The sequence below is a fragment of the Mus musculus genome, chromosome 9, assembly GCF_000001635.26.
Source record: "Mus musculus strain C57BL/6J chromosome 9, GRCm38.p6 C57BL/6J".
NCBI lineage: Eukaryota > Metazoa > Chordata > Mammalia > Rodentia > Muridae > Mus > Mus musculus.
Window position 1 is genome coordinate 7,571,017 of NC_000075.6, and position 25,566 is coordinate 7,596,582.

The 25,566-nt window shown below is 40.2% G+C and overlaps 1 protein-coding gene and 1 long non-coding RNA gene across 3 annotated transcripts in view; one reads left to right on the forward strand and one right to left on the reverse strand.

The window, feature by feature from the left end:
* Gm31751 overlaps positions 1-25,566 on the reverse strand; it is a 62,463-nt gene that overhangs the window by 13,845 nt on the left and 23,052 nt on the right. The window lies entirely within an intron of this gene.
* Mmp27 (matrix metallopeptidase 27) lies at positions 380-10,869 on the forward strand. Of its 2 annotated transcripts, none has more exons than NM_001310717.1 (10): positions 380-585; positions 929-1,167; positions 2,276-2,424; positions 2,503-2,634; positions 6,284-6,445; positions 6,619-6,739; positions 7,092-7,222; positions 7,888-8,047; positions 8,749-8,852; positions 10,142-10,869. In NM_001310717.1, the coding sequence occupies exons 1-10, from the start codon at positions 442-444 to the stop codon at positions 10,375-10,377; spliced, it is 1,578 nt and encodes a 525-aa protein (NP_001297646.1). In that variant the 5' UTR covers positions 380-441; the 3' UTR covers positions 10,378-10,869. The 2 variants fall into 2 exon arrangements, with proteins under 2 accessions (NP_001297646.1, XP_006509922.1); XM_006509859.4 differs by having other exon boundaries at positions 502-585; positions 963-1,167; positions 10,142-10,868.

A 25,566-nucleotide genomic window follows, 5' to 3' on the forward strand; every position in this document is an offset into this window, starting at 1 on the left:
ATTACTCATATTTAACTAGCCAGTACTCCTAACAATTAAAGACACAGAGGCTGGGAAGTGGCTCAGTAGGCAGAACTCATATAGAAGCCAGGCACCATAGCACAGTACTTAAACTAATATCCGACTCCATTGTCTCTTCCAATCACACTACCAAGATATGCTAGTGTTTTCTGCCAAAGTAAATTATTTCAAAATTCATAACAACCTACCAAAACTACCAGTAAAACTACCAGTTTTGAGACCAGAAGACTAACTTGGGGGCCTTGCTATTGTCAGCGCTCAAAAGTGAGCAATGTGCTAGATAAGCAATCACCAACTGTGGTTGCAAAATTCAAGTTTATCTAAGGGGAAAACGAAGTCATGAGACACTTCATGGCAATGTGCTTTGCTGTTATTAATTAAGTGATTACTTCATGCCACGTCTCACTGTCAACTTTCTAAATGCCATACAAACAGAAACAAGCTTTAACTGAAGAGACAGGAATGAAGTGCCTTCTGTCTCTGATGGTTAATTTTATAACACTTTCCGCTGCATTTCCTCCAGACAGGAAGGACAAAAATGAGGAGAACAACCAACTGGCCCAGGTAGGATTTCAATGAATGCTAAAAGCAACAAGCAATAAAATGTGCCTTTTATAGCTTCTCTCGGGACTTTCCAAGACAGCACATTCCTGCAGAGTCTCAGAGTATCTCAGAAGAATGAGGTCCTTTCCATGTGTCTAACTCTAAGGTTAAATTGCATAAGTTTGCAAAATAGAGCATCATCTCTGATGTCTCCTAGAATTTCAAGAGCATAAGATGAAAGGAACAGTAAGAATATAAGCCAAGTGGCTGCCCTTAGTTGTATGGGTGTGTGATTTGGCTAATTCTAGTCACTCATAAACCTTTGCTCTCCTGTAGTCTGTGTCCTTTACATCTTTCCTGACAGGCATATCTCAACCAGTTCTACTCTCTTGAAATAGAAGGGAGTCATTTTGTCCAAAGCAAGAACAGGAGTCTCTTTGATGGAAAACTTCGGGAAATGCAGGCATTTTTCGGATTGACAGTGACTGGAAAACTGGATTCAGACACACTTGCGATCATGAAAGTGCCCAGGTGTGGGGTACCAGATGTGGGGCAATATGGCTACACACTCCCTGGGTGGAGAAAATACAGCCTTACATACAGGTAATGTTTCTACCAACTTTGGTTAACTAACCCAAATAAGTAATCTCCAAGAAGCAACCACAGTGATGGCTTATCTAACTGACACTTTCGAAAGTGCATGCCACTTTGTGGGTTCTATGTATCTCATCCCCTCATTAGACCTATGCTGTGGGCAGTATGACAACCACACGGAAACTAAATCGAAAGGCTATCGCCTGTAGCTAGTGCTACAGAGTTGGCTCAGGCAGATAGGTTCCAATCTCTAGGCTCCCTTCTCCCCTGTGAGCTCAGAATAGGCAGCACCACCATCTGCTACAATGCCCTGGAGGCATGGTGAGGTGTGCAGAAAGAAGGGAAGGGTGTGAGTGTGGGGGAGGAGGAACACGTTCATTCGTGCATCCACGCATGTGCTCATGTAGAGGGGTGGTTGAGGGTGTGTGTGTGTGTGTGTGTGTGTGTGTGTGTGTGTGTGTGTGTGTTTTAGAGCTATCAAATCTCAAATCTTAGATGGGTCCCAGTATAACAATGTATACCCTGTGTACTTGGCTATTTAAGGATAAGGAACTACAAGAGATTTAATGAAAAAAGTAAAAAAAAAAAAAAAAAAAAAAAAAAAGTTAGCTAAGAGGTTAAGGAAATGACTCATCAGTAAAGAGCTTGTAGACTCTTGCAAATCAAGTTTGATTCCCAGTACTCACATGACAGCTCACAATCATGTGGCACTCCAGTTCAAAGGGATTGCATGCCCTCTTTTGACTTCTGCAGGTCCCTACGTACATGTAGCACACATACAAACATTCAAGGGTGCACACATAGGTGAAAACTAGCTAGGCATAAACCTGAGAGTGAACCAACAAGCTGTGTTCTTCCATCATGCTTTGGATTCCTGCCCAAACCCCTCAGTAATGAACTGTGGCCAGGAACTGTAAATCAAACAAACGCTTTCCTCCTCTAAGTTGCATTTGGCCAAAGTGTGTTATGGCAGCATGAGAAAGGAAACTCCAAGTTAGGTTATATAAAGCTGTCTCATTTAAATAAAGCTGGAGCACAGCACAATGTTACAAGTCACTACAGCCAGGACTGGTAAACTACCATATCCACAGCTCCTATAATGTTGCCTATTTTTCAGAATAATGAACTATACTCCTGATATGACACCAGCTGATGTGGATGAGGCTATTCAGAAAGCTCTACAAGTTTGGAGCAAGGTCACTCCACTGACGTTTACCAGGATATCCAAGGGGGTTGCAGATATAATGATAGCATTCAGGACAGGAGGTAAGGCTTGCAGTGAGGGGAGTGACTTCTTCGAGGATCACAGGGAGCTGACCTATCTCCCCATCAACTGTCTTTCAGTCCATGGCTGGTGTCCTCGTCACTTTGATGGTCCTCTGGGAGTCCTTGGCCATGCCTTTCCTCCTGGTCTGGGTCTAGGTGGTGACACTCACTTTGACGAAGATGAAACATGGATAGCCAAGGATGGGGAAGGTGAGACTAATTTTCACTGTGAGAAAATTGCATTAATCTAAAAAAAAAATCATCTAGAAAGAAGCACTGTACAGTTATCTGCCTTTCACATCCAAATTCCCTAGTTTCTTACATAATGTTCTGTATTCTCAGATCACACTAGTAGGATGACTAACAATCATTAGCAATGGCTATCCTCTGGTAGTCTTTTTACAGAGCTCTCACATCCTGGTCTGAGAACACTGTTTGCCATTTGCCCATGCACTCATTAACATAGCGCTGGGAATTTTCACAGTGCCTGCTGGTCTACTGTGTACACAAAACTGTGCAAGGTGTGTTATGTGAACCCCAGAGGTGTTCTCAAAAGTTCCAGCCTTACAGCCTCTGCAATCCTGTGTGATGCTTTTACCTCCACACTCAGCACAAGGCTGCACACTCAATCAATGGCTATAGTTGTCTGTAGTTTAAAGACTAAAAGAAAACTTAAGAGGGCTGGTGGTTTTAAGCCTGGGATTAAGAAACACTTTGTGTAAATGTACCACATTTTTTGTATCCATTCCTCTGTTGAGGGGCATCTGGGTTCTTTCCAGCTTCTGGCTATTATAAATAAGGCTACTATGAACATAGTGGAGCATGTGTCCTTCTTACCAGTTGGAACATCTTCTGGATATATGCCCAGAAAAGGTATTTATACCCGAGATATAAGATACAATTTGCAAAATACATGAAACTGAAGAAGAATGAAGACCAAAGTGTGGTCACTTTGCCCCTTCTTAGAATTGGGAACAAATTCTAATTGGGAGTTACAGAGACAAAATTCTAATTGGGAGTTACAGAGACAAAGTTTGGAGCTGAGATGAAAGGATGGACCATCTAGAGACTGCCATATCCAGGGATCCATCCCATAATCAGCCTTTAAACGATGACATCATTGCATACACTAGCAAGAGTTTGCTGAAAGGACCCTGATATAGCGGTCTCTTGTGAGCCTAGGCCAGGGCCTAGCAAACACAGAAGTGGATCCTCACAGTCAGCTATTGGATGGATCACAGGGCCCCCAAAGGAGAAGCTAGAGAAAGTATCCAAGGATCTAAAGAGATCTACAACCCTGTAGGTGCAACAACATTATGAACTAACCAGTACCCCGAAGCTCTTGACTCTAGCTGCATATGTATCAAAAGATGACCTAGTTGGCCATCACTGGAAAGAGAGGCCCATTGGACTTGCAAACTTTATATGCCCCAGTACAGGGGAATGCCAGGGCCAAAAAGTGGGAATGGGTGGGTAGGGGAGTGGGGGGGGGGTATGGGGGACTTTTGGGATAGCATTGGAAATGTAATTGAGGAAAATACGTAAAAAAAAAAATTAAATAAAAAAAAGAAACACTTTGTGGGTTTATGGCCCATAAAGGTCAATTTGAAAGCATAGACTTTCTCTACTAACCATCTCCTCTCATCTGCAAATTATTAGACCCTAGTTCTTATACTTGATCTTGTCTTTTAAGGCAACTAAGTTGGCCTGAGCAGCACTGAACATGTTTTATTTGGGTGTATATATGGATGGGTATATTGCTTGCATGTATGCCTGCATACCACATGTATGCTTGATGATTTCAGAGGCCAGAAGAGGACATCAGATCCCCTGGAATAAGAGTTTGTGACTCCTGGGAACCTAACTCACATCCTCTGGAACAACAGCTGGTACCCCTAAATGCTAAGCAATCTCTCCAGCTTCGGTGTACTGTTACTTTTTAAACAAAACACCCAAACTTCACTACAGTAATTCTATGTTTATTAAGCAAAGGAGGAGGCTCAGGAAGCTTTCGCCTCTCACTATCCTTTGTCCCTCAACAATTTGGGTTGGAGATCTGGCCCCCATGATTCCAGGACAGTGTAAGTCACGGCCTTCCTGATCCCAGGGAAGTAAAGGTCATGACCTTCCTGATGGGCAGCACACAAGACTACAGATGATTCCTGACTCCATGAGGCCAAATACTCTGCTTGGGTCAGTTTTAGTTTTTGCAGACACACCCTAATTGTTCTATCCACTAGAGCACAGGAAGTTCTTTTTCTCCCAAGTGCTATTGAGACAGATGAAGCGGTCAGTGCTGGCCGAGCTTCAGGCAACAGTGGGAATCTAGGATGAGCTGTGGCCAGTGCCACATGTTAGCATTACAGACAGGGGTGGAGGAGGAACATTGCACTCAGAAAACTGAGAGGTGGGGTGAACTCTTCTATGTGTATCTTCTACTGCAGAATAACCACTATTTCCTTGGTTTCCATTTTGATCCAAAGCCAGTGTATATGTGCTTAATTAATTGTAAGAAATAGCCCAAGCACTTGCCAAACTCAGGATTGGCAAGCTTTCTTCAACAGGCTTCACTTTCATATCCAGAAGCAGAAATGGAAGATTTCTCCATCTGACTATCCTTAGCCATTTAGTGTTCATTGCTCCTCCTCCATACACTGTGTCAAGCCCTCTACTGAAAAGTGTTGTGAGATGAATTCTTTTTTTTTTTTTTTTTTTTTTTTTTTGGGTTTTTGAGACAGGGTTTCTCTGTGCAGTCCTGGCTGTCCTGGACTCACTTTGTAGACCAGGCTGGCCTCGAACTCAGAAATCCACCTGCCTCTGCCTCCGGAGTGCTGGGATTAAAGGCGTGTGCCACCACGCCCGTCGAGATGAATTCTTAAAGAGGCCAGAGTTGTAGTCCAAGTTAACCAAGGCTGTTTTCCAAGGAATAAGATCAACATAGCCTTCAACTAAGCTCTGTACAGGCCAGCAGTTCAAAGAGTTACCATCTGTCCCTATCACTCTTCGTCCATTGTATTATATTGCTTTGGAGTAGAAGAGAGCTGTAGTGAGCATGACTGAGCAAGAGAAATGAATCCACTGGCTGGAGATGAAGCTCAGTTGAAAGAGTTTTTTCTGGTGTGCATAAGGCTATGAGTACAATCCCCAGGACTGAATAAACTGAGTGTGGTAGTGCACCCCTGTAGTTCCACCACCTGGGAGGTCCAGGCTGAAGGCTCAGGAGGTGAAGATCATCCTCAGCTATACAGTGGATTTCAGGCCAACCAGAGATACATGAGACACTGTCTCAAAGGAGAAAAATAAAAGGAAAGGAAGTCTAAAGACAGGTATAGGAAGAACTTAGTATAGATAAGAAATGAAAGTGTTTTGAAGTGGCTGGCTCAGAGCACATGAAAGAATGCACCAAGCTGGGAAGAAAGACCAGAGGGCTGTGCAAAGGTATCTATGGCTGAAAAAAAGGTAAGAGCTAGATTGTTTAGAGCTAGGAGAAGAAGGTAGGGCTTTATTGTCCAGTTGGTAGAGAACCACAGAAGAACATGAGGATGATCCTATACAGTCAAGAATCCCTCAAATTGGTGGCTCCATTTCTTAAAATAATATTCCATTTCTTTTCTTTATATATGTGTTTTGTTTCTAAGACAGGATCTAACCATGTAAACTTGGCTGGCCTGGAACACATGTGTAAACCAGACTAGTCTTGAATTCAAAGAGCTCTGCCTGCCTCTGCCTCTTCAATCCTGGAAATAAAAGGATGTACTGCCATGCCAGCTATTCATTTCTGAGTAAGCACTCTCGAGCAATCTGCGTCCTGGGTTAAATTTCTTCATCAATTCATGGTCATGTTTTCTGCTTTATCAAGGGTTCAACTTGTTTCTTGTGGCTGCTCATGAATTTGGTCACTCTCTGGGGCTGTCCCACTCCAATGATCAAACAGCCTTGATGTTCCCCAATTACATCTCCCTGGATCCTAGCAAATACCCACTTTCTCAGGATGATATTGATGGGATCCAGTCCATCTATGGTTAGTATCATTGTAGAGCTGCATGTATGGTAACTAAACAGAAAGTTTTGCAGAGAGGAAATTGAGAGGGTTGCTTCCTGAAATATTATTGTGAAGCAAACATGTACTTAGGTAAGACCCTGATGAGGACATAGTTTCTGTGCCTTCTGAATAGTCTTTCTTTTTTACTGAAGGAAGTCCACCTAAGGTAACCACCAAGCCAAGTGGAAATTCTGAACCCCACGCCTGTGACCCCACCTTGACTTTTGATGCTATCACTACTTTCCGCAGGGAAGTTATGTTCTTTAAAGGCAGGTAAACCTATTCCCTTGACACTCCAGCTTCTTATAAAGATGTTTTTTTTTTTCAAAGGATCTCCGGATAAACAGTCTTCTACTCAGCTAGAAAGCCAGTTGCTGAGCATGTACCAGTACATCAGCAAGAGATTCTTCCTCAAGAAACAATGTAGAAAACAATCAAAGAAAACACCCAAGGGCAACCTGCAGCCTCCACACATAAGCACACATGCATTCACATGTATGCCCCACATATGTGAACATGTAGGCACACATGCATGCATACCACAAACCACAAACTTAAGACTGAAACATGCTGATGGACACAGGTACCAGGACATCATTGATGAAATATTTTGTGTTTAATGCAGGCACTTATGGAGGGTCTACTCTGATATTGCTGGTGCTGAGTTTGAGTTTATTGATTCCTTCTGGCCATCTCTGCCAGCTGATCTTCAAGCTGCCTATGAAAGCCCCAGAGATGAGCTCCTTGTTTTTAAAGGTAAATTTGCCAGTCATGGTTCCTCTTTCTCCTCTTTTCTAAAAGAGCAATGGGTATTTCTGCAAAATACAATCTTAATCATGAGTTTTGTGAAGGGCTTCTCTCCTAATTTAGGTTCTCCTCATAAATGACAATGAGAATTGTTTCTCTCTATGGCTGTGATGATTTCTAGCATCCCAAACTCACTAAAATGAATTTTTGTGATTAAAAACTATAAAAGCTGAGAGCTGATCAGCAATCACGAGCACTGGCTGCTCTTCCAGAGGACCTGGGTTCAATTCCCAGCACCCACAGGCTGACAATAGTGCTAGAGAATTCAATGCTCTCTTCAGGCCTCCGTGGGCACCAGTCACATATGTCGTATACAGATACACATGCAGAGAAAACACCCATTCACAAAAAGTAAATAGTTTCTTAAAACTGTAGAAGTCCATTCTTTTTTTCCAAAGCAACCTATCTCATCTATGTTCCTTTTTATGGGATTATTATACTTAGCAAATAAAAAGAAATAGGACAAGAAAAAAGTACAATAGAGGCATGAGATTACTGGGTTGGCAGCTGAGAGGAACTAAATACCTCGTTAATTTCAAACTTCCTGAGTCATCTCTTCCTCCCTGTAAGACACAGAGCAAAAGACATCTGAAGAGATCCCTTTCTCTGTCTAGATGAGAATTTCTGGGTCATCAGGGGATATTCTGTCTTGCCCGGTTACCCCAAATCCATCCACACACTCGGATTTCCAAGACGTGTGAAGAAAATTGATGCAGCCGTCTGTGATCATGATACAAGAAAAACCTTCTTTTTTGTTGGCATCTGGTGCTGGAGGTAACTCTGTTGTTTGATTAGGGAGGGAGGCATCCCTGGCAATATTACCCAAACATAATCAAAAACAAAACAAATCTACAGTCTCCCAGTGGATTGTGTTGCCGGCAATCTCCAGTGTATGACACTTATTAAACTAAGATGGTTGAATGAGTCCAATAATTTCTGTCCAACTTAAATAAAAACAATAAAAACGTACTAAAGATACCAATACCAACAAAACTGTCAATGGCAGACTCATAGCCAGTCAGAATCTAGAAGAGTTACAAGGTGATTTAACAGTTCTTCAGAAAGAACTACTCTGAGAGAAGCTGTGGCCTTTTCCCTTGATTATTTTGTTGATCCTTATCCAAAAAGCTACATCTTTGCCTACTGGTGATTTTTCTTATTGTTCTTAGGAGATGGTAAGTAGAGGCTGAGGAGGTGGCTGAGTCAATAAACCATGTACCTTACAATTGTGAGAACCTTAAACAATTCCCAGAACTATGTCAAAGTTTGGTACGGTGGCATCTGAGCATACAAACACACACACTGCGGTATCATAATCTCTACCATGTCTTTATCATTGGTACCATTAGGTGTTTCTCTCTACCAGGCCTGCTCAGTTCCCATAATGCTGCTTGACTCTAAACTAGGCAGCAGAAAGATTAAGCTCACTAAACAGACATCAAGTAGAAAGAATCCTTTGAAATCTTTGCACATAGGTATGATGAGATGGCACAAGCAATGGACAGAGGATTCCCACAGAGGATAATAAAGTGCTTCCCAGGAATTCGCCTCCGTGTGGATGCTGTCTTCCAACATAATGGTGAGTGCCAATGCCTCCATTGTGTGGGGGCTTGGGAAACTAAAAAAGGACAGCACAAAGGGCAAACGTTCAATTTTAGTGTAGTGTTACCATTCTCAAATACATACTTTGGTTGGTAGGCATTACCCCTGTAGACATTCTCAAACTGAGCCAACAAGTGCTAAACTGACTCTGAGGTGCTATTTCAAATCTATATAGAAAGTACCAAAATTAATTTTAATCACCACTGACCTAAAATAGTTCCTAAAATAGCCCCTAATGTGAGAAAGATAACTAAACACACAAGATGAATAATGATCCCCAAACATATTTAGAAACATACATACATATGTATATACTACATACATTCACAATATATACATATATAGTTTAAGATACATAGCTTGGAGTTCATTTATGAAAAAAAACTATGTCCTTCAAGTATCTGAGGCAGTGGGATTATGATAAGACCCAGAAGATTTTACAAGACTATTTAGCAATTGGCTTTTTGTTTATTTGATTGGTTGGTTGGGGTTTTGCTTAGTTTGAAGTTAGTAGCTGTACTGAGAGTTGAACTGAGAACTCTTCTTGTACTAGGCAAATGTTCTGCCACTGAGCTACATCCTCAGCCCAGAACTTTACGCAAACAAAGTCCTAATAGTAGACTTTCAAATACAGTGGTCTGGGCCATCAAATAACTCATAGTCTAAAAACAATTGTTTGAAGACCAGGGAGATGGTTCACTCCAAGGTGCCAGCAGTACTTGCCGATGACCCAAATTCAATCACTGGTTCTCATGTAAAGTAAGATGGAGAAAAGCCAGATCTACAAAGTTGTCTTTAACCACCATACACACACACACCATGGCATGGCATGCATCTGTAAACACACACACTAATAATGATATATTTTTTTAAAAAGCATTTAAGTGCTGCATTGATTATCTCCATAATACCTAAACAGAACCCCCAAACCTGAAATGCATAAACATGTTGCACATCTATAGAAATGAGAGTGGTGAGTCCAAGGACAGATCCAAAAGGCCCTTCTTTTCTCCTCACTGAGATGTCTTGTTGAAATCTAGCTTGAGAGCCAGGGCCTGCCTGCCACACTCAGAGATGCTTTGACACTTGTGCTTAACTTTTTTCTAAGTGATTCCCATGGAGTGGGATGAAAGCAAACTACATCTTTGCAATTCTACATTATCTTTATTTTCTTTACAATAGTATTGATTTTATATTCATAAAATTAAGATGCAGGGGAGAAGTTTGCACTATGCAAGATAACTAACCATGCCTCTCTGCTTCTAGGATTCCTCTATTTCTTCCATGGGTCGAGGCAATTTGAATATGACATGAAGGCGAAAAATATCACCCAAGTGATCAAAACCAATTCTTGGTTCCTGTGTAACGAACCATTAAACGCATCATTCAATGTCAGTGTCAAAGGAAAAGCAAATTCAATTGGCACAGTGATATTACATCATAAAAGGTTAAGCTTGCTCACTTTCAGTATTGTTCATGTGCTGACAAAAACATACAATTAACAATAAATTCCACAAATAAACCAAAACAAATCTTTTAACCTGAACTCTGCCTCAGGAAGACTCAAGAGTGGGAGAGATGACCCAGTGGTTAAGTGCACTGGCTGCTCTTTCAAAGGACCCAGGTTTGATTCTCAGTACCCACATGGCAGTCCACAGCTCTCTGTAACTCCAGACCCAGGGAAATCTGATGCCCTCTCTGGCCTCTGAGGGCACTGCACAAGCATGGTGCATAGACATATACATGCAAGCAAACGGCTATATATTTAAAATAAAATGAAAAAGTAAAATAATTGAGCCCAATTCTTTAGCATCAAGTTCTTACTCCTACTATATATCAGCTGGGTAACCAATAACCAGTTAAAGTATCTGATTCTTCTAACAGTGAAGTTTTAAATATGACAAAAATCTCTCACTTATTTTGAGTCTAATTAATGATTTGCAAACTTGGAAAATTAAAGCATGTCTTAAAAATAAACATTAAAGACAATTCTTAATCCAATCATTAGCATTCCATTTTGTTTGGTCCTCTGGATCCCAGTTGAGAATCCCAGTAAACTGCATCCTTCATTCCTATAAGCACCCATCAAATAAACCATTTCACCTCCCAGAAGGAGGCTGAGATCCTGGTTAAGATAAGAAGTATGGATCTGGGCACCTTCCCTGCCAGAGGAGAAGCAGCTGCCCTGCCCGGGAAGCCATTCCTAGAACACCTGGTGGACACATCTTGGTTCCTGGATCCTGCCAAGACTAGTCTGCACAGGCTCCAGACATCCGGGCACCTTCCCTGCCAGAGGAGAGGTGTCCACCCCACCCGGGGGGGCTTTTGCCAGAGCATCCACATGAGCCATCTCCCTTCCCAGATCCCACCAAGACTAGTCTGCGCAGGTGAGAGTGTGGACTACAGAAGCTAACAGCTTCTGGGACAGGCCCTGTTTCAGGCCTTCATCTTCTGCCAGGAGGCAAATCTGAACAACAGATATCTGTGCACCTTCTCTGCAAGAGGAGAGCTTGCCTGCAGAGAGTGCTCAAACCACTGAAATTCAGGAGAAACCTAGACTCCCAGGTCTGCTGATGGAGGCTAACAGAATCACGAAAGGAACAAGCTCTAACCAGAGACAACTATAACAACAGACTCCAGAGATTACCAGATGGCAAAAGGCAGACGTAAGAATCTTACTAACAGAAACCAAGACCACTCACCATCATCAGAACCCAGCACTCCCACCTCAGCCAGTCCTGGGTACCCCAACACACCAGAAAAGCTAGACTCGGATTTAAAGGCATATCTCATAATGATGGTAGAGAACATCAAGAAGGACTTTAATAACTTACTTAAAGAAATACAGGAGAACACTGCTAAAGAGTTATAATTCCTTAAAGAAAAAGAAGAAAACTCATCCAAACAGGTGATGGAAATGAAAAAAACCATACTAGACCTAAAAAGGGAAGTGGACACAATAAAGAAAACTCACAGTGAGGCAAAGCTGAGATAGAAACCCTAGGAAAGAAATCTGGAACCATAGATGCGAGCATCAGCAACAGAATACAAAAGATGGAAGAGAGAATCTCAGGTGCAGAAGATTCCATAGAGAACATCGGCACAACAATCAAAGACAATGCAAAATGCAAAAAGATCCTAACTCAAAATATCCAGGAAATGCAGGACAAAATGAGAAGACCAAACCTAAGGATAATAGGTATAGATGAGAAAGAAGATTTTCAACTTAAAGGGTCAGCAAATATCTTCAACAAAATTATAGAAGAAAACTTCCCAAACCTAAAGAAAGAGATGCCCATGAAGCCTACAGAACTCCAAATAGACTGGACCAGAAAAGAAACTTCTCCCGACACATGATAATCAGAACAAAAAATGCACTAAATAAAGATAGAATATTAAAAGAAGTAAGGGGAAAAGGTCAAGTAACATATAAAGGCAGGCATATCAGAATTACACCAGATTTTTCACCAGAGACTATGAAAGCCAGAAGAACCTGGACAGATGTTATACAGACACTAAGAGAACACAAATGCCAGCCCAGGCTACTATACCCGGCCAAACTTTCAATTGCTATAGAAGGAGAAACAAAAGTATTCCACGACAAAACCAAATTCACACATTATCTTTCCATGAATCCAGCCCTTCAAAGGATAATAACAGAAAACAACCAATACAAGGACTGAAACCACATCCTAAAAAAAGCAAGAAAGTAATGCTTCAACAAACCTTTAAAAAGACAGCCACAAGAACAGAATGCCAACTTTAACAACAAAAATAATAGGAAGCAACAATTTATTTTCCTTAATATCTCTTAATATTAATGGACTCAACTCCCCAATAAAGAGACATAGACTAATAGACTGGCTACACAAACAGGACCCAACATTCTGCTACTTACAGGAAACCCATCTCAGGGAAAAAGACAGACACTGCTGGAAAACAATTTTCCAAGTAAATGGTCTGAAGAAACAAGCTGGAGTAGCCATTTTAATATCTAATAAAATCGACATCCAACCCAAAGTCATCAAAAAAGACAAGGAGGGCCACTTCATATTCATCAAAGGTAAAATCTTCCAAGAGGAACTCTCAATTCTGAATATCTATGCTCCAAATACAAGGGCAGCCACATTCATTAAAGAAATTTAGTAAAGCTCAAAGCACACATTGCACCTCACACTATAATAGTGGGAGACTTCAACATACCACTTTCATCAATGGACATATCATGGAAACAGAAACTAAACAGTGACACAGTGAAACTAACAGAAGTTATGAAACAAATGGATCTAACAGATATCTACAGAACATTTTATCCTAAAACAAAAGGTTATGCCTTCTTCTCAGCACCTCATGGTACCTGCTCCAAAATTGACCATATAATTGCTCACAAAACAGGTCTCAACAGATACAAAAATATTGAAATTGTCCCATGCATCGTATCAGATCACCACAGACTAAGGCTGATCTTCAATAACAACATAAATAATAGAAAGCCAACATTCACGTGGAAACTGAACAACACTCTCCTCAATGATACCTTGGTCAAGGAAGAAGTAAAGAAAGAAATTAAAGACTTTTTAGAGTTTAATGAAAATGAAGCGACAACATACCCAAACTTTTGGAACACAATGAAAGCATTTCTAAGAGAAAACTCATAGCTCTGAGTACCTCCAAAAAGAAACTAGAGAGAGCACACACTAGCAGCTTGACAACACACCTAAAAGCTCTAGAACAAAAGGAAGCAAATTCACCCAAGAGGAGTGGACGGCAGGAAATAATCAAACTCAGGGGCAAAATCAACCAAGTGGAAACAAGAAGAACTATTCACAGAATCAACCAAATGAGGAGCTGGTTCCTTGAGAAAATCAACAAGATAGATAAACCCTTAGTCAGACTCACTAAAGGACACAGGGACAGCATCCTAATTAACAAAATCAGAAATGAAAAGGGTGACATAACAACAGATCCCTTAGAAATCCAAAACACCATCAGATCCTTCTATGAAAGGCTATACTCAACAAAACTGGAGAACCTGGATGAAATGGACAAATTTCTAGACAGATACCAGGTACCAAAGTTAAATCAGGATCAGGTTAATGATCTAAACAGTCCTATATTCCCTAAGGAAATAGAAGCAGTCATTAATAGTCTCCCAACCAAAAAAAAAAGCCCAGGACCAGACGGGTTTAGTGCAGAGTTCTATCAGACCTTCAAAGAAGATCTAATTCCAGTTCTTCACAAACTGTTCCACAAAATAGAAGCAGAATGTACTCTACCCAATTCATTCTACGAAGCCACAATTACTCTGATACCTAAGCCACAGAAAGACCCAACAAAAATAGAGAACTTCAGACCAATTTCCTTTATGAGTATCAATGCAAAAATACTCAATAAAATTCTCACTAAATGAATCCAAGAACACATCAAAACAATCATCCATCCTGACCAAGTATGTTTCATTCCAGGGATGCAGGGATGGTTTAATATACAGAAATACATCAATGCAATCCATTATATAAACAAACTCAAAGACAAAAACCACATGATCATCACTTAGATGTGGAGAAAGCACTTGACAAAATGCAACAACCATTCATGATAAAAGTCTTGGAAAGATCAGGAATTCAAGGCCCATACCTAAACATGATAAAAGCAATCTCATGCAAAACAGTAGCCAACATCAAAGTAAATGGTGAGAAGCTGGATGCAATCCCATTAAAATCAGGGACTAGACAAGGCTGCCCACTTTCTCCCTGCCTATTCAACATTGTACTTGAAGTCCTAGCCAGAGCAATTCGACAACAAAAGGAGATCAAGGGGATACAAATTGGAAAGGAAGAAGTCAAAATATCACTATTTCCAGATGATATGATAGTATATATAAGTGATCCTAAAAATTCCACCAGAGAACGCCTAAACCTGATAAACAGGTTCAATGGAGTAGCTGGATATAAAATTAACTGAAACAAGTCAATGGCCTTTCTCTACACAAAGGATAAACAGGCTGAGAAAGAAATTAGGGAAACAACACCCTTCTCATTAGTCACAAATAATATAAAATACCTTGGTGTAACTCTAACTAAGGACGTGAAAGATCTGTATGATAAGAACTTCAAGTCTCTAAAGAAAGAAATTAAAGATCTCAGAAGATGGAAAGATCTCCCATGCTCATAGATTGGCAGGATCAGCATTGTAAAAATGGCTATCTTGCCAAAAGCAATCTACAGATTCAATGCAATCCCCATCAAAAGTCCAACTCAATTCTTTAACGAATTGGAAAGGGCAATCTCCAAATTCATCTGGAATAACAAAAAACCTAGGATAGCAAAAACTCTTCTCAAGGATAAAAAGAAACCTCTGGTGGAATCACCATGCCTGACCTAAAGCTTTACTACAGAGCAATTGTGATAAAAACTGCATGGTATTGGTATAGCGACAGACAAGTAGACCAATGGAATAGAATTGAAGACCCAGAAATGAACCCACACACTTATGGTCACTTGATCTTTGACAAGGGAGCTAAAACCATCCAGTGGAATAAAGACAGCATTTTCAACAAATGGTGCTGGCACAACTGGTGGTATCATGTAGAAGAATGAGAATTGATCCGTTCCTATCTCCTTGTACTAAGGTCAAATCTAAGTGGATAAAGGAACTCCACATAAAACCAGAGATAGTGAAACTTATAGAGGAGAAAGTGGGGAATAGCCTAGAAGATATGGGCACAGGGGAAAAATTCCTGAATAGAACAGTAATGGCTTGTGCTGTAAGAGCGAGAATCAACAAATGGGACCTCATAAAATTGCAAAGCTTCTGTAAGGCAAAAGACACAGTCAATAAGACAAAAAGACAACCAACAGACTGGGAAAGGATCTTTACCTATCCTAAATCAGATAGGGGTCTAATATCCAATATATACAAAGAACTCAAGAAGGTGGACCCCTGAAAATCAAATAACCCCATTAAAAAATGGGGCTCAAACAGGGCCCCCAATGGAGGAGCTAGAGAAAGTATCCAAGGAGCTAAGAGACCTGCAATCCTGTAGGTGCAACAACATTATGAACTAACCAGTACCCCGGAGTTCTTGACTCTAGCTGCATATGTATCAAAAGATGGCCTAGTTGGCCATCACTGGAAAGAGAGGCCCATTAGACAGGCAAACTTTATATGCCCCAGTACAGGGGAATGCCAGGGCCAAAAAATGGAAATGGGTGGGTAGGGAAGTGGGGGGGAGGGTATGGGGGACTTTTGGGATAGCATTGGAAATGTAATTGAGGAAAATACATAATAATAAAAAATATTTTTTAAAAATGGGGCTCAGAGCTAAACAAAGAATTCTTACCTGAGGAATACTAAATGGCTGAGAAGCACCTGAAAAAATGTTCAGCATCCTTAATCATCAGGGAAATGCAAATCAAAACAACCCTGAGATTCTACCTCACACAAATCAGAATGGCTAGGATCAAAAATTCAGGTGACAGCAGATGCTGGCGAGGATGTGGAGAAAGACGAACACTCCTCCATTGTTGGTGGGATGGCAAGCTTGTACAACCACTCTAGAAATCAGTCTCTCGGTTCCTCAAAAAATTGAACATAGTACTACAAGAGGATCCTGCAATACCTCTCCTGGGCATATATCCAGAAGATGTTCCAACCGGTAAGAAGGACACATACTCCACTATGCTCATAGCAGATTTATTTATAATAACCAGAAGCTGGAAAGAACCCAGATGCCCCTCAACAGAGGAATGGATACAGAAAATGTGGTACATTTACACAATGGAGTACTACACAGCTATTAAAAAGAATGATGGATGGACCTGGAAGGCATCATCCTGCGTGAGGTACCTCAATCACAAAAGAACTCACATGATATGTACTCACTGATAAGTGGATATTAGCCCACAAACTTAGAATACCCAAGATATAAGATACAATTTGTGAAACACATGAAGTTCGGGAAGAATGAAGACCAAGGTGTGGACACTTTGCCCCTTCTTAGAATTGTGAGCAAGGCACCCATGGAAGGAGCTACAGAGACAGAGTTTGGAGCTGAGACTAAAGGATGGACCATCTAGAGGCTGCCATACCTGGAGATCCATCCCATCATCAGCCTCCAAATGCTGACACCATTGCATACACTAGCAAGATTTTGCTGAAAGGACCCTGATATAGCTGTCACATGTGAGACTATGCCGGGGCCTAGCAAACACAGAAGTGAATGCTCACAGTCAGCCATTGGATGGATCACAGGGCCCCCAATGGAGGAGCTGGAGGAAGTACCCAGGGAGCTGTAGGGATCTGCAACCCTATAGGTAGAACAACAATATGAACTAACCAGTACCCCTCCCCCCCGCTCCAGACCTCGTGTCTCTAGCTGCATATGTGTCAGAAGATGGCCTGGTCGGCCATCAGTGGAAAGAGAGGCCCATTGGTCATGCAGACTTTATATGCCTCAGTTCAGGGGAACACCAGGGCCAAGAGGTGGGAGTGGGTGGGTGGGGGAGTGGGTGTAGGAGGGTGTGGGAGACTTTTGGGATAGCATTGGAAATGTAAATGAAATAAATACCCAATAAAAGAAAGAAAGAAAGGAAGAAAGAAAGAAAGGAAGGAAGGAAGGAAGGAAGGAAGGAAGGAAGGAAGGAAGGAAGGAAGGAAGAAAGAAAGAAAGAAAGAAAGAAAGAAAGAAAGAAAGAAAGAAAGAAAGAAAGAAAGAAAGAAAGGAGAGAAACTTTCTCTGATGTGCCATTGATGCTTGCAATTTCTATCTAAAAAAATAAAATAAAATAAAATAAAAAGATAAGAAGTATGTTATACTTAAGGCAAATCCCTAACAATTAAGAGACTAGACAGAGTAGGGAAGAAATATTCCCCCTAGATATCCACAAATTGCCAATGTATCTAACTACCTTTCCATAATATGAAATTGAGTTTTGTGCACACTAATCACTAATCTCATATATAAGAAATATAGATCTGACATTGTGCTCAAGACATGTGGGCATCATCTGATCCTACAGATAAAAAGTTCATTTCGTCTTAGTCCCACCAAGCATTCACTGAATTAGTAAACTCATGCAATTGGGCTTTATTCCTCTACCCTCAAGGTAACTTACTTAGTGAAACTCTGAATAAATCTTCCCACACAGAAGTTGGAAGATTATCAGTTAAAGTTGTGTCTGTTGTGCTGGTATACTGAGAATGTATCAAATGAGGAAAAAGAAAACATATGGAGAACCTGGCACTTCCTTTGTTCCCTGTGAGCAGGTATAGAAAGAAACAGCTTTGGAGGCAAGCACGAAGAAGGCTATGCTGACAGTGGTTGTTTTCTCAGCAGATCTGAGCAAGTCAAACAAAACAAAAATTAATTCATAAAGACATGTTTGAATTTTCTCTAGCTTGAGAACAAAGAGAGAAACTTCTGGGAACATTTCCACTGTTTAACATGAGTAGATTCTTCAGATATTGGGTGTGGATAGAAGAGGCTGGGGAAATGCTAAAGACTATCTTCAGCATGCTGGTCAAAACATCTTAAATCTTAGTTCTCTGTCTACTTACTATATAGTAATCTATCCAAAGTCTTAGAAATAAGAACCCACTTGTTACTGATTCAAATAACTTTGAGTCTAACCTATTGAAGAGGAAAAAAAGAAAAGAGAAAAAAACACCACAAACAAGATACAACAATAAGCCTTAGAGTTTGAGGAGGACAGTTTCCTGGGCAAAGTTCTATTTGACCCCAATTTGTGATTCTATCAGGGTTTATTGCTTCCTTAACCAGAAAACCAGACATGATTTAAACCTTCAGATCTGCTCAATTTTGGCTCACTTTTTTTCTGGCTTACAATGTTAAATTTAATCAATAAAGTAGGAAATGTATTCATTCTCGATTATCTCCCACAAAAAAAAAAAAAAAAAAAAAAAAATTAAAAAAAAAAAAAAGAACAGCCAAGTTACACTCATATGCAAGAATTTACCAAGGCCTAGGAAATAGGTGTTGTGGTATTGCATTATTCATGAGAAGGTCTGCTAGAGCAGAACCCCCTGGTGCTAGCTTTCACAAGGCTCAGAGGAGTAGCACAAATTGTGACTAGGGTGTGAAATCCTTCCCTGTCATTAGCTGACTCTAGGCAGGGCTGTTTTATCTTTACTGTAAACATTACCTGGTTCCTGTACGTCCTTTTGAAGTCATTCCTCTGTTTTGTGTCAGATAACTTCAATGTACTTTGCCTGCTGTGACACCCTACCCCTTGGTTTTCTGTATTATATAAGACTGGTATTCGCTTTGTGACACTACATTCAGATCCAACACACTCTCTCGTGTCTGTCTCTGTCTGTCAATTTTCGCCGACTCTATGCCCACCTGTCCGAGACCCTGATTCCCACGGATTGAGGGGAGCCGACTGGGCCTAGTCCATGGCAGTTAAATATAATAATAAAAAAAAAAAAACAGGCATAAAATATCTAGGAGATCTGAGACACTATGAAAATACCAAATCTATGATAATGGGAGTAAAGGAGAAGAAACCCAGGTCAAAGGCACAGAAAATATTTTCAACAAAATCACAGAAGAAAATTTCCATAGCCTAAAGTAAGAGATAGTGACCAGAGTACAAGAAGCTTATAGAACACACTGGACCAGAAAGAAAGTCCCCTGACCACATAAGAACCAAAACACTAAATGTACAGAACAAAGAAAGAATATTAAATGTTTGAGTGAGAAAGAGCAAGTAACATATATTAGAACTATTAGAATTACACCTGACTTCTTAATGGAAACTCTAAAAACCAGAAAGTCTGGACAGATGTTCTACAAACTCTAAGACCACAGATGCCACTCCAGATTACTATATCCAGCAAAACTCTGAGTCACAATAAATGAAGAAAGAATAACTCTCCAAATTAAAACAAAATTTAATCAGTGTCTATCTATGAATCCAACTCTACAGAAGGAGATAACTTAAAAAAATATTTAAATCCAATCAGGTTAACCACATTCTAGAAATCAAAGGAAATAAGTTATACAAGACCAGCAAGTCAAATGAGGGGGGAAACCTACACCGTTATAAGAAAATAAAAGGAATCAATAAATACTGCTCTTTGATAACTCTCAATATCAATGACCTCAATTCCTCAATAAAAAGACACAGACTACCATACTGAATTTAAACAATTCTATCATCCTGCTGCCTCCAAGAAACACACTTTAATATCAAGGATAGACATCATCTCATGGTAAAAGGATGGAAAAATATAATTCAAGCAAATAGACCTAAGAATCAAGCTGGTGTAGCCATTTTAACAGTTGACAAAATAGACTTCAAAGCAAAGCTAACCAGAAGATATAGGGAAAGATATTACATACTCATCAAAGAAAAATTCTACCAAGAGTACATTTTAATTCTTAACGTTTATGCACCAAACATAAGGCTACCCAAGTTCACAAAGGAAACTCTACTATATATTATATTAAATCACAAACTGACCCTCACACACTGATAGTGGAGGACTTCAATACTGGAATCTCGCTAATAGACAGGTCATTAACACAAAAATTAAACAGAAAAATGCTGGTGTAGCTGATGTTATGAACCAAATGGAACTAAAAGATAGTCACAAAAAATATATACTTTCTTCTCAGCAGCTCATGTAACTTTCTCCAAAACTGACCACATATTTCAACACAAAGCAAGTCTCTACTAATACAAGAAAATTGAAATAACTCCATGCATTGTATCAGACTACCACAGATTAAAGTTGGATATCAACAGCAACAGAAACCTTACAAACTCAAGGAAACTGAACAACTCTCTACTGAATGAAAAATAAATCAAGACAGAAATTAAGAAAGAAATTTAAAACTTTTTAGAATTGAATGAAATTGAAAATATAACATGCCTAAGCCCATTGGACACAATGAAAGCAGCTCTAAGAGGAAAGTTTATACGCAAAGTATCTACACACGCACACTCTCTCTCACACATACACACACACACACACACACACACACACAGAGGAGATGGAAAGAGCTCATACTAGTAACTTAACAGCACTGAAAGATCCAGAGCAGAAAGAAAGAAAGAAAGAAAGAAAGAGAGAGAGAAAGAAAGATAGGTGGGTGGGTATAAATAGTAGTCATCCCCCAAAGGGGTAGATGGCAAGAAATAATTAAATGTGGAGCTAAAATCAATCAATAAAATAGAAACAAACAAACAAAATACAATAAAAAGAATCAATGAAACAAAGAACTGGTTCTTTGAGAAAACCAGTAAGATTGACAAACCCTTAGCCAAATTAACTAAAAAGTGGAGATAGAACATCCAAATTAACAAATTAGAAATAAAAAGGGGAACATACCGACACCAAGGAAACCCATAGATCATAAGGACATGCTTTGAAAATCAGTACACAACCAAATAGGAAAACTAAAATAAATGGATAAATTTCTTGATCTATTCCACCTACCAAATTTAAACCAAGATAAGATAAGCAATTTAAACAGACAAATAATCCTTAGTATAATAGAAGCAATAATTAAATGTCTACAAACCAAAACAAAAAACAAAAACAAAAACAAAACAAACAAACAAACAAAAAACAGATAGATTCAGCCCAGAATTCTACCAAAAAAGAGAAGAATGTAAAACTGATACTTCTTAGATGATTCTGCAAACTAGAAACAGGAAAACATTACCTAATTCTTTTTAAGGGGCCACAATTACTCTGATCCCGAAACCAAAATAAACTCAATAGCATATATTTGGAGGATTTTTTTTTCTGTCATATTGCTTTTTGGGGCTTGCTTTTCTTTTAACTTTTCAGGTCTTTTGCTTAATATTGTGGTTTCCAATTTTTAATTTTTGTAGGATTTTTGTTAGTTCAAAGATATGTGTTTCTGACTCTATGTGTTTCTTGTGCTTTTTTTCAAGCTTATTTTATTAGCATGTTTGCTTGTTTGTTTAGTCCTATTCTGGTTTGTTTGTTTTTATTTTATCTTATTTTATTATTTTTAGATACCTGAATTTTTTCTAATATGAGTGAGAGAGAGGATTTGGAAGTGCAAAAGTCGGGGAAGAGGGTCTGGAGGAGTTTGGTGAAGGGAAACCATAATAAGAATATACTGTGTGAAAAACTATATTCTCAGAGAATGAATTTTAAGTATAAATAAAAAATAGACTTGGGGCTGGAGAAGCTAAGTGCCTAGGAGCATCTGCCGCTCTGCCAGCTCTCCCATTGGCTGAGGAGCTACCTTCCTTGAATTCCCCAGCTCTGCGTCTCTACCTAGATTTGGGGTCTGGGGGATCAAACTCACAGCAAGTACTTTACTAACTGCTCTCCCCAGGCATGTAGTTATTGCTTTAAAAGCAAGATATGGTGCTTAGAGGACCTATTTTTCTCACTTAAAGCCAAAGATGATGTTAGAATCCAAATCTTGTGTCATCTATTTTCATCTACAGTCTTCTGGAACATGAAGGCTCTCCCAGCCTGTACTGCACTCACCACCTTCCTAGGAATAACAAGAGCCCTCCACTCACCAAGCTACTTTCTACCAAAAAAAAAAAAAAAAAAAAAAAAAAAAAAAAAAAAAAAAAGTGATTTCCTGCTCACTTGCAGCAAAACCTAGCAGGCTCCATTGCAATGAGTTTCCTGGCTTTTTTGCAATGTGTTTCACGGTGTTCTAATTTCATTATTGTTGTGGTTTCTTTTCTCAATGTGTGTAAAGAAAGAGAAGCACACTGCATTTCCCATTAAGCAATTCTGTAACACTACAAAGGACAAGCAGTGATAACTCAGATGATGCTGACTCTGACACCAAGGTCCCCTCATGAAGACATTCCTGCAGAAGGCAATCAACAAAGAGGTTCCGGAGAACCCATGAGCTAGCTGCGGAACTCAGCTCTCCTGCCATGACAAACCATTGTTCCCTTACAGTCAATACAGCTATGCTTGCCCACATTCACAGAGCCTCACAAGACTAAACCCATAGTTAGCTTTCCTTGTAGAAGTAGATGGGGAGGGTCTCTACAACCCAGCCCTAGCTGCACATGACATGGAGTATACAAAACATGGAAAGCTAAGTAGACAGGATCAGGCTCCACTAATACCATTCAAGAGATCTTCTTCACCCATGCTCTGGTAGAATTTCTCAATGATGGGCTTGGGGTCATCCATATGCCTATAAGTAATTCCTCACCCAGGTCCCTATAAGTCTTACTAACTGGTTCATCATGCTGGACATGAATGGAGTTGTTTCTTTACTCCACCAGCTCTCAGCCTGTGAGCGACAGCTGATTTGGGCCCAGCATATCAAATATCTGAATTATGATTCATAACAATGGCAAAATTACAGTTATAAAGTAGCAACAAACTAATTTTATAGTTAGCAGTCACCACATGAGGAACTATATTAAAGGGTCTCCACATTAGGAAGGTTGAGAGCTACTGCTTTAGTCTAACTTTGACTCTGTCTAGGGTGGACAAACATTTCTTCACATCTCAGAAAAAGTAATACAACACTATGGAAGCTTCACGCTCCACTCACGGTAAAGTTGACTGAGAGCAGTGTGCTGCGGGATTTTGAGTAGACCTGAACTATAGGAATATTCAAGTAGATTGTATTTCACTAATTTTTGGCATGTCTGTAATATTGTGTAGTTTTTAACCTTTCAAGAAAAGGAAGAAAACAGACGTGTTCTCCATCCACTCAGTGACAGAGGAGAAAACTAAGCTGCATGTTCACCAATGGCAAGGACGGGGCTCATATTTGCATGCGTTGACTGGGGGGTCATCTTCTTTTGACTACGATTCCTTTCTATACAACAATCTCTGTCTTCAGTTTGTACTTTTGTTGCTGTTGCAGGTTGTTTTAGCCTCCTTTGCATGTGCACGAGCACACACACACAACTTAATGTATGGGATGTGTCTTTGGCTTCTATATAGTCAGTACAGTGTCTGTCCAAGTTAGCTCTGTTGTCAACATGACAAGGTTTAGAGTCATCTGAGCAGAAAGCCTCCATTGAGAATTGGCTTGCAGGCATGTCTGTGAGACACTGCCTTGATTCTTAATTGATGTGGGAGGACCCAGTCCACTGTGGATGGCACCATCCTTAAGAAGGCCATGTATAAGAAAGCTAGCTGAGCTTGTGACTGAGTGAGCTAGAGAGGTAGCCTGCAAGCAGTGTTCCTCCATTGTTTTGCTTCAATCTCCTGCTTTTCTCTGATTCCCTCCATGGTGGACCATGACCTGGAAGTGTAAGCCAAATAAACCCTCCCTCCCCAAGTTGCTTCTGATCAGAGTGTTTATCCCAGCAAGAGAGAGTCCACAACACTGACCAAGACCAAGGAGGCCAGAGGAGTGTATGTAATGAGATGATCACATGTTGGAGCGAAACAAGGAAATAAATCATAGCCTCGCTTGTGCCTTCTGTGCTCCCTGTGTTGGTGCCGATATGCACAAGCCTCTAAGGATTATGAAACCGAAAGCTTGGAGTTGGCACCAGACAGCAGAGCCTGGCTGTGCAGGCTCGGGATGTTTCCTGTGGAAGCTGAAGTCCAGTGCTGCCATCTAGTGATCATGAGCAGAACCAAGACTCTCCCGCCCTGACCTGCAGCTGGTCCATGCCCCACAAGCAGAACCTAGCCTGTGTGCCAACGCCTGTAAGCTGAGGCAAACACAGCTAAACCTGTTGACCCTAGGCTGTGCAGGGGTTGACCTAAGGTGGCCTGGTTCTCTTCTCAATCCACAGTTCAGCTGCTGGTGGCTTTCACCTCACAAAGGTGAACAGGGTGCATCTTTCTCTCCACATTTAAGTGTTTTAAAGCTGAGATTATGAATCACTGATGCAACGAGAATCAACAGAAAGAAATGATCAATTGTTGTACAATTAGGTCAAAATCTTGGGAGGGCAGGGCCTGATAGGTGTGTCTAGCAAGTTCCCAAGCCCCGTGTGCTCCCCGACTCTTTTTCAATAGCCCTCACTTCTGCTCCATTCTGAAATGACTGTTAGTGTAGTGCGTGCATGCGTGTGTGTGTGTGTGTGTGTGTGTGTGTGTGAGAGAGAGAGAGAGAGAGAGAGAGAGAGAGAGAGAGAGAGAGAGAGAGAGTCCAAATTACCTAGAGAGCTTGTTTTAAACAGGCACAGCTATCCCATGGCTAAATTTTCTGATTTAGTCAGTCTTGAATGAATTCCAGAATTTGCATCTCTAATAGGTTTCCAAGTAGAATTATTTGAATCCTGAATTTCCTCTAAAGTTCTCATGCAGTTAAGACTTTCTCCAAAGCTAGATACATCTGTAAGCCCAATACAAAGCTTCTCTCTCCATATGTATGTATGTATGTATGTATGTATGTATGTATGTGTATATATAGAGAAATTATATAATAAATAATTATATTTATTATTTATCTCTCTACATATATATGTATAGGCATATATACTTATGTATATATACATATATATGTGCATATTCTTAAGAGATAGCTTCTAGCAGAAGCAACTTAACATCATTGGGAACATGCCCTTGAAGAGGATATTAGGACCCCAGATTTTCTATCCTCTTCTTCCCCCCTCCCTCACATTTTCTTCCCCAGCTGCCATGATATAAACAGGTTTACAACTGCAGACTCTCTCCTTATTGCATGTCTAAAAGCCACGAACTCCTGCAGCCATGGACTACAACCTCTGGAACTC

Excerpts from the sequence above, each read along its gene's own strand:
- Mmp27 (NM_001310717.1), top strand. The coding sequence starts at position 442 with ATGCCATACAAACAGAAACAAGCTTTAACTGAAGAGACAGGAATGAAG. Across the intron at positions 586-928 it reads AGAACAACCAACTGGCCCAG|GCATATCTCAACCAGTTCTA; the intron begins GTAGGATTTCAA and ends CTTTCCTGACAG. Across the intron at positions 8,853-10,141 it reads TGCTGTCTTCCAACATAATG|GATTCCTCTATTTCTTCCAT; the intron begins GTGAGTGCCAAT and ends CTCTGCTTCTAG.